Consider the following 10,263-nt stretch of genomic DNA (forward strand, 5'->3'; position numbering starts at 1 on the left):
AAAAAGTGCAGTGTGAAGTTCTCTTCAGTAATAAATCCAAAACTAGAGCGAAATGTGTGTTTTTAAATCTCTAATATACTTTAGTATTTTATTTATTTTTTTGGTAAAATGTATGTCAGCTTTCTCTCACTCTCTATGCTCAACTTCCTTTTGGGTAATGGGTCATTTCCTCTTCCTCTGTCCTTGATGCTATCTGTCAAGTGGACATGTTGCAATCCTTTATCTTTTGACATAATTCGCTCTTGCTGTTATCCTGACATATCTCAGGTTGCTCATATCCTGACATACAATGAGTGAGACTAATTGACCTTTTCATTATGAGGATCCCTCTAGCCTCTAGGTTCCATTTACTTTGCTGCCCTCTCGTTTTGTATTGATTTTTCCTCGTTTATTAGTTATTTAAAGGTGCAGGGACGTTTATGTCGAATGTCTCAGTTGACATGACGTTAACTAACATTGCTACCAGACCCGTGGGCCATCCAGTTCCTGCAGCTGGAGAAGCTCTACCACCAACGCCTGCTCTCCAACCTCGCCGCCCTGCAGGAGAACTGGGGTACTGCATGCATATGTTTCATCCCCTTTAGGAAATATTATCCGTGATGAAAAACCTTCATGTAAGTCTGTGCAACATAAAGAAATAATAAGTGGGTTTTTGCATTCACTCCACGTGTGTTCCCAGAGAGCCAGTGGAGAGAGAAGAAGAACGACGGAAGCATTTCGCCCGCTGAGACGGACGGCATCAGTCAGAAACACATCGAGACGCTGAGCCAGATCTGCAGGACACACCTCCGGTATACAACGGGCACATCAACACAACATTCATCAGATGAAATTTATGATATCTTTAATGTTTCCCTCCCCTAGGTACAAATACAGACTTCCATTATAAACGGCTCTGCTTCTCAGATTCCATTTCCTCCAAACACCATCACTGTCGGACAGAAACCTTTTAGCGCCCATTTCATCACCGTAATTGACCTCCATCTTCGTCTCCCACGTGGACACGCTGGGGAGTCCAACACGTTGGCATTGCGTGAAGACACACTGAGGATACAGACACACATGGGAATCATTTGTGAAAATCAATATTTCTGACGGGGCATAAGAGACTTCCGCAGGATAGTGATTTCCATGAGACACAGACAAATACCGCGGGTCTGCATGCCAGGCGTTGTTGTGTCCCACGGATACTGTGACTCTCTTGGTATGTTATTACAGCTCACAGTCATTTGACGCAGGTGGATTTGATTTTGGAGAACATGAGCCAACTTCTGCAGGAAAGGCCTGAAGAAGATATTCGTTTTTTAATATATTAAGTAACGCCATCAACCTCTGGCATTCTCAACATATTCCTCTCTCTTTTCTCTTTCTCCTGCTGTCTGTCTGGTCTTTCTCCTGCCTTGGCTGTCCTTTGTCTCTATCTGCGTTCTTCTTTTTGGCATCACTCAGACCATCTACCAGTGTGGAACAGGTGAGACGTGGGAACCTTCCCTTCATGCTGATCTTTACTCAATTTGATACTTCCTAAGTGATGCATGGTCGTTAACTGTGTTTGATTCGACAGAACACAATGAATGCAACACTGAAAGACATTCAGAGCGAGAATGAGACGCTACAGCCCTGTCACGATAAAGGTAAAAATGTATTATTGTTTTTACAGCACCAAGTGCTGCTTTGAGCCAGATGCTAACTTCAGTCTAACATGCTCACAGTGACAATGCTAACATACTGATGCTAAACCGGTACAATATATACAATATTCAGCATCTTACTTTAGCGTGTTAGCATGCTAACATGCTCACAATGACAATGCTAAAATACTAATGTTGAACAGGTACAATATACAATATTCAGCATCTTACTTTAGCGTGTTAGAATGCTAACGATTGCTCATTAGCACTAGAATGAAGGCTGCCTGATGGGAATGTCATTAGTTTTGCAGGTTTTTGGTCATAAACCAAAGCTCTGCGCAAATTAACATTTTGACTTGATGATAGCAATTTGTGAAAAGTCAAAGGATCACCAAAGTAATCACAATTCAATTTGCGATGGACTTGAATGTGGACCAAATCTCATGGCACTCTATTTTACAGTTGTGGAGACATTGACTAAAAACCAACAACAAAATGTCAACCTGCTGGTGGAGCAAGATCAAAGTTCAGGGGATCACCAAAGTCAGCAGGATCCAACCTCTGGAGACCATGAATATCTGTACAAAATTCTTGGCAGTACGTCAAATAGTCAAGATATTTCAGTCTGGTCCAAAGTGATGGATTGACCGACCGATACTGCCGTGTCTAGACCCATACCTCTAGCGTGGCTGAACTTCATAGGGCTGAGGAGCTAAAAAGCATGCTAGGTGTTAGTGTCAAACAAAATCACATATTATTAACGGCCGAATGGCGCAACGCCTTAAATGTTGCTGCTGCAAGGGATTATGGGACAACATCATCTCCTTTCCTTTGATAAAGGATGATCCAGTGCTTCCGATGCTAAAGGATATAAGAAAGGAATCATTGAAGCACCTCTCCTTTGCATTTAGAGAAGTCGACCAGCTCTTACAAAGGCTGCCACGCACATACTTCCGGGTCATCCACTCAGTAAGAACCTTCCTAAGCAAAAACGACTATTTGACTGCAGCCGTAGACTGGATAACACAAACATGTCTTTTTTGTAATCATTTATTTATTAAGTCCAGGTGTAACAGACATTTTTAAAGGTTATTCACATTTCCCAGTTGTCACTTATAAACTATTCCAACTTACATTACTTCAAAATGACCTCCCTTAAGCCGGGTAGAGTTAGTGCCCTGACCTTCTAATCCACTCATGGACACATGAGCTACAGCACAGGCCCTCTGTATCAATACACTGTTAAGTTCACATATAGTAAGGCTTAAGTAATAATCCACAATCAACAACCAATCTCCTGTGTTTCTCCCGCATGCCAGTTAACAAGGCTGAAACAACAGGCCAGGATGAAGAACAAGAGCAAAGCGTGAACCCAGAGACACCACAGACAGGCCAACAGGAGGGAGGTGAGGAGGAAAGAGAAGAAGAAGAAGAAGAGACGTGTGAGGAAGGACAGGAAGTAGAAGAGGAGGAGGAGCCGTGTGAGGAGACACCAGAGGAGGAGGTAAAGGTGGAGTGGCCCACAGGAGTACCCCAGGCTTCAGACAAGGACCTGGCCAAGCTGTCCCACGCAGAGGGGGTAGGAAAACACTTTATCTGCCTTTACCTCTGATAATTGTTACTGGAGGAGGTTCATTTTAGTAGGATCGAACAGATTGTCACAAAACATGATCTGGATATGAGATGAATGTATAAGAAAGAGCAGGAGGGGTATAAATATCTTTTCCTGGCCTGAATCCCTCTCTTGACCTTTCTCAATTTTCCATCCTGCCTTCTTTAATTTATTCACCATACATGCATCTGTCCTTCCTTCCTTCCTTCCTCTCTCTGATCTCTCCTGTGTATACTGTCTGCCTGTAGAAAGTAAGACTGCATTACTATGAGTTATTTTCTCTGAGCCACGGCTCTTTGTCTTTGCTGGGACACTGCTGTGAACGATCTCTGCGGTCCCCTGGTGAGATTATCGCCAAGGTCTCAATGTCCAAAAACCTCCACCCATGTTCGCTGGTGTGGTCAGACACTTAGGGATGTTTACTCCGCCAAATGTGCTAGATTACTGAGCCAAGACATCATGCTCTGGCTCGAACACTGAGCTAAAGGGGGCCTGGTTCTTCCGAGAGGTGGAGATGAAATCTGAGCCACTCCAAACAAGCGGTATAGGCTGAAGGCTGAGCATTGATGGGGTCAGGATCACAGCTGTTATGTAATCCAGTGGAGGATCGACTGGGTGGGTCATGGGTGGGACTTCTTTATGAGGGTTTTGTTTGTTTTTACCCAAAAACTTTCTCTTTTGCACTCACTCTGAGACACAATTTGTGTCACAAGACAACTTGTTCAAAAAATCAGTAACAGCAAAGCCCAGTGCTGGAATAAATGAATGACAGTTGGCCAATATAGCAAACAAATTCAAAGAAACTATAATTTTATGACCAACCTCTCTTGAATTTAACTTAATTTTGACAGAATTTGACATGAGTTGCAGCTTGTAGTGGTATTGATTAAAGACATCAACAGAGGCAGTTAGTGGGCTTGGCTTATTACAGATACATATGTAGTTTTCAGCATATCATTTTGCTTTTAAGTAATTGCAGCAATTTAGAGACAGTGATGCCATGATATAGTTTGTCCTTCCTTCACAGGTTTATTTTTCAACTGTAAAATAAATCAAATAAATCAAATAAAAAAAAAATAATAACAGTAAAATTAAATGAAATAAAATAAAATAAAAAAATTAATAAAATAAAAATAAATAAATAAATCAAATTAAAAAAAAGAATAATGGTAAAATGAAATAAAAAACAAATAAAAAATGAAAAAAATGTAATAAAATAAAATAAAAACATCCCTGAATGTTACTGATGAGCCAGTTCAAGTGGTTACATCCTAAAGCCAGAAATTCCATCACACCCAATATGCCCCATCGACAATGAATGTGAAATGTTGGTCTCGAGGAGAGAGCTCTTTCTGCTCTGTAACATCACAATATCCACAGTGGTAACACAGAAAGTCCTGATTTGAACAGGACTTGACTTGAGCACCAGAATAGTTAATATACTAACATGCCTCTGTACAGACGACTGAATGTGATAACCACGGTGGCGTTCGCCCACTGGCCTCAGGAAGTAATTGACCTATAAATTATGGCAGCGGATGAGGCTGACAGCTTGAGAAATGACTCCACTTCAGCGGTCAGCATATGACCGTGCTGTGTGTAATGGTATCTGCTCTGCGGTTTGTTTACAGACTATGATCAGGTCAAAAGGTTCTCATTAGGGTTAGGAATGAATCTCATTACTGACCTCTGTTGACTGCACAGTGCAACTGCAGTTTAATTATCAGTCAGTAAAGTCACAAATATATCCCTGTAACTTTGCTCCGTCTGAATGTTGAGCTTTCCCAATCATGATTTCCCTCTGAAACACATTATTTGTGCTTCAGAGTTGTTCAGCTCTGTGTTTACTTGCCTCAGCCAAGCTCAGTTTTGGCTCAGCTCCAGTTCATCTAAAATGCTGCTGGTCGTCTGTTGACTTGTCCAAAACAAACAGTAGGTTTCACATTAGATTGCTGGTGGAGCCTGCTCACTCCCTGTCACTGATTATGTTTGGTGATGTATTTCCTGTATTCAATTCGGTGATTTTACGTAAAACCAGGCGGCAACACTCAGGTCTAAAAAGTGAAGCTAATGCAGAAGTGCCTTAAACATACATTCTCTCTACTGACCACCAGGGGTCGACTCCTCTAGTTGTACAGAAGTCTATGAGAAAATGACTCAACTTCTCTCTTGATTTATTACCTCAGTAAAGTTTATGGTCTCAATCTCTAGTTTCAAGTGTTCTTCAGTACAGTGGTGTTCATTTAGTACATTACGGTCCATTTAGAATCAAACAGACCATAAATCAGGGGATGCTTTAGGGCGGGGCTACACAGTGATTGACAGGTCTTTGTCACGGCGTTGTCCAGTCTGGGAGTTGTCCGTATTTTTGTCTTACAACTTGAACCCTTTCGCAGTATGTTGTCACTTCATGAAATGATACAAATTTTGTATTTATTAGTTCAGATAGATAGATGTGACATAGGAAGGGCAGCCAAATGAAATCACATTTTCTAATCCCACAAAAAACGGACTGGGTTGTTGTATTTCATAGTTTGTGAGTCCGTAGATACTCCAGATACCCGAATGTATGTGCACAAGCACTGAAGAAGTGAGTTTTTCATGATATGTCCCCTTTAACATACACCATCCTATACTAGTACCTGTCTGCTGAACAGGTTCTGGGTAAAGTGACACCTAAAAACTTCCTGAAAACAAGAAGAAGACATTCATGGTCAACTCTCTGGTTTCCATGTCTCCCTCAGAGCTCCTCCAGTGATGGTCTGGTCTCCATTCTGAAGAGGAGGAGAGCATCGCTTGATGGATTGCCTCCTCCGAGCGACATTGTCGTTAAACAGAACTCCAAGCGCAAAGTTCGCTTCAGTGAGCCAGAGGAAGGCATTGAGCAAGGTACGGTTTAACTCAGGGGTGGCCTGACTTTGTTAGATTGTGGGCTATACAGAAAGATGAAAAGGAGTCACAGGCTAAACAGGCAAGGAGTCACAGGCTAAACAACAGTAAATGCAATGTACTTTTTAACCAGTTACACTGGCAGAAAATATGTGTGTCTACCAAAAAAGCCCATGTGCCAGTGTGTAAAGTGTGTGACGGATGTCTTCTAACATAATACTCTTCAATCACTGCAACAGATTCCTTGCAAATGAAGCAATCACACTTCGCCTTCACTTCTGTAAAAAAAAAAAAAAAATGTCGGCACTCACTCACTGTCTTTTCCGGTCCCGCCATGTTTAGCTAATCAACTCATGTAAATGTTTTCATCTAGTAATCAATGTAGGTCAAGTCGTTGTTCAAACGGGCAGGGACCTCTAGTGTTCAAACTAAGAAGTGCAATGTACATACAGGGCATTTGTTTTTCCAGAAAAGCTCAAGCCACGTTCTAGTTTATTGAGAAAAAAGCCACCATATAAAAACTGCAGTTAAAAGCACATCACATGTGTCCATTTCTCGCTCACAGAGGAGATGGGTGGAGATTCCTGCCTGATCCTGCTGCTGCTGTGTTTGGTTACCGTGGTGATCAGCATCGGCGGGACGGCCCTCTACTGCACGCTGGCGGACACTTACTCCAACATTTGCACCGACTTCGCTCACAACGTCGACTTCTACGTCATGAACGTGCGGAGGTTCTTTGAAGGGCTCGCCCACTGGCTGCCCCTCTGGACCTAAGACCCCCTTTCATCTGCATTCCAGATTGGGACATTTCAGAACACCTGCGCTGCAATGGACAGTGTGAAACAGAGAGGAGACTTCCACCTCAATATCCACCTCTACAGCCGTGGGATCTACATGCATTGATCTGACTGGAGCTTGGATCCTTTGGCTCACTAAGACTTACCACTTTGAGCCATCTGCCTCAGATTTACAGATAACTAACCGGTGCTCAATGGAACACCAAACAGGAAAAACTGTCGCAAACGTGCATGTTGAGGGATCAGAGTTTTAAACCTCCCGTTAACTACAGTTTGTGGGGATATTTACACAAGATACACAAGAGGGCTCTCAACGTTATTTCTATTTTAACAGAAGAAGAAGCTCATCTGTGTGTAAGTGTTTCTCTTACGTCTGTAGCTAGCTTTGTCTTTTCTTCGTCAGGCTTTCTTGTTCTGTCTTTGGATTCATTAGGATTGCACGTGTGTTTTTTTATGTATTTCTTTGGAACGATTAATCGGCCAAAATATGATTTTATTTTTAAAATTCATGTTACCGCTGTCTTTTCCTTGATTGACCCATCTCCGTTAAATGAATATATTGTGGGTCTGTACACCTTTGTCGGACACATTACACAGCACAACAACAAAGATTTATGTTATTTTGAAAACCCCTGATTCCAAAGGAGCCTTTTATGATCCCTTCACTGAAGAGGATAGTTTCACAACGTGCGTGTTTACCTCAATACAAGTGGTTACTCTCAACATTCCTCTTGTCACCCATATATACGACCAACTCAAAGAGAAACATTGTAGTGTGTATGATACTGGTAAATGTACAAAGTGAACAACAGACTGCATGAATGATGCTCTCTGTGTACATTCAGGGGGAGTGTGGCTCTTGGGATGGAAATATCAGGTCTATCGACTTATAACACTTTACATGTGTCGTCATAATGATTATCAGGATGAAATACAGTCATCAAACTCAGGCACTGTCCTCGTGTGTTCATGTTCACTCTTGAGTGTATGGATTTATGATCACTTCCAGTCTCCTCCTGCAGTGTGCTAACAGCTACATCATGATAGCCGAAACACAACGCAGAGAGAGGATTGTATGTCTCACCAGGTCACGTTCAAAAACCAGCGAAAGTACAGAAAAAATGAAGATGAAGTATATTCTTTTATGTCGCTCATGTTTATCTACACTTATCTTTAAACCTGAGCCTTCTTGTATCTGCATTGGGAGAGTGGTATGGTCCAGTGGACATGGGTGATGCTGTCTTTGTATTGGTTTTTGTTCAAAGGCAGAGCTTTGTGAACCAACAGCTGTGTGTCCTGTCTGGCACAAGTAACACAACAGAAAAACACGGCTGTCAACACTACATTGTTTTGAAAAAGGAGTAAATTGAATCTAATTCGCATGTTCCCTTTTTTATAGATGTTTTTACTGATTTCAACACCATTGTTTTTTATATCTCTCCTTCTGAACTCCGAATTCTTTGCAAAGTGATGAATGTTACTTCTGTATTTTGTCTGTGGATATTGCATTATGCACTCCACCTTAAGGCTATGTTTCTATATTTATGTTCAGTTGTGTCCACAAGGTAAGACAAAATAAATGTTAAGGAACATTTGCCATTGTGTTTTCTTTTCTCGGGCTTGACCTTATTTGAACTGCTGCTTGGTGGGAGATTACATGTCACCAAGATATTTTGCTTGTTTGACTGTAACGCGCATGGTCCTGTTGGCCACAATTATGTAGTACCTCAGCTTCGCCACAAGGTGTCAATGTACACCACGGAATCACTGAACATTTTGCCTTGATACACACTGCTGCAGTCGTGTTCACACCAAACGCGTCAATTTTTTGACGCGCGTCGAGATTACATACAAAGTCTATGCACAGACGCGCTGAGACTGGTGCGCCGCGATTTTGCGATTGCGCGGCGCGTTGGATGCGATTTTGCGCGCGGTGGACGCAAAAACGCGCCGCAAAAACGGCAACGCGCGAGTTGAAATTTTTCAACTTCAGCGACATAATCGCGGGACGCTGTGGCGCGATAGCCTATCAGCGTTGAGTTGCTCCCCCTGTCATCACTGGCTTCCTGCCGTTGTTGAATCAGGAAATAAGTCCTGTAGCCGTCTGTGTTCACCCAGAGCTCTACGATACTGTAAATAAAATATATTCATTCACTGTTAAATAATATGCGCTATACTTGTAAAGCTTATATTGCGGAGTTGTGAGGTCACTGTAAGTAGGTCAAAAACGCCGAATGGGGCATTCCGTCACCCGTTCGTACGATAGAAACAGATACAGTGGCCCTGAAAGTAACGCTTGCTTAAACCACCAGATTAGGGCGGAAACTGCCATCTTAGAGTAGGAGAAGAGCTCTTTTTATCTATTCACACAGAGACTTCGAAATAGTTTAGAACTGCACCCTTTTCTTTTCTGCACCTTAAGTGTTAACAATATGCTGTACATCAACATTTCACACACACTGACGTTCCAGAGAAGGCGGGTTCCGGACGTGAGCCATTGTGGGTGACGTTGCCCAGTGCTCCATCAGGCTATTTGAATGCTAAAAACAAATCCGCCTCTGCTTTGATTTTGACCAATGGCTCCACAAGGGGAACCAGATGGACACGCCTGCTTACTCTGTATAAGCGCTTTTAGGTTTCACTTTTGCACTCTTTGCCTTTGCTAGGGTCCGTGCACGTTTAACTGCTGGACATAATACTTCTGTCACAAATAAATGTTATTGCTTGAATTGAGCTAAACGCCTCGATCTCAGTCTGTTCACTCGATCTTCATTCTTAACATGGTAGCAGAGCTTGGTTTATAACGATCCAAGTGGTTTTTTCATCGAGTAACAGACTTTCTTCTGTCGACAGAAAGAAAAAAGGGCGTTTTCCCGAGAGGCTGGGAAGGCCGGAGGCCTGCCGGAGCCATTCTGCTCAACTCTGAGAAACTGATCAAACAGCGCGCTGAATCAAAAGGTAACGCAGAGCCTATTTAAATGAATTCTGCAGATTGTATATAGGAAAAAACTAAATTGAATTGATCCGAAGTACTGGAGTGTGAGTAATGAATTGCATTGACTAAATTTTTAAAGATAAATTGCCGAGCATTGTGACAGAGTTGTTATGACAGCAGTGGGGGTTTTTACTATAGCATGTACATGTGTGTGAGTGGATCTAACAGAAATTGATGGTTGTTAACATTGTATAAGCTGCCATTGTGTTCACCACGTAAGCTTTGATTGACTGTTCAGAGGTTACACAGCCGTGGCGAAAGCTTCGGTTCGCTGACCAATGACGGTCTGCAAGACTGAATTCCGGGCCACACTGTTGATTTATGCGAAGTTGCAAACTG

At 42.3% G+C, this 10,263-nt stretch overlaps 1 protein-coding gene across 1 annotated transcript; it reads left to right on the plus strand.

Annotated features, from left to right (window-relative positions):
- The first annotated feature begins 428 nt into the window (after window positions 1–428).
- On the plus strand, window positions 429–6,999 carry cnstb (consortin, connexin sorting protein b). Its single transcript, XM_079290684.1, has 7 exons — window positions 429–553; window positions 680–791; window positions 1,450–1,471; window positions 1,565–1,634; window positions 2,951–3,210; window positions 5,988–6,132; window positions 6,698–6,999. Exons 4-7 carry the CDS (start codon window positions 1,571–1,573, stop codon window positions 6,904–6,906), a joined length of 678 nt encoding a protein of 225 aa, XP_079146810.1. The 5' UTR covers window positions 429–553; window positions 680–791; window positions 1,450–1,471; window positions 1,565–1,570; the 3' UTR covers window positions 6,907–6,999.
- Window positions 7,000–10,263: the final 3,264 nt, after the last annotated feature.

The sequence above is a fragment of the Melanostigma gelatinosum genome (assembly GCF_949748355.1).
Source record: "Melanostigma gelatinosum genome assembly, chromosome: 19".
NCBI lineage: Eukaryota > Metazoa > Chordata > Actinopteri > Perciformes > Zoarcidae > Melanostigma > Melanostigma gelatinosum.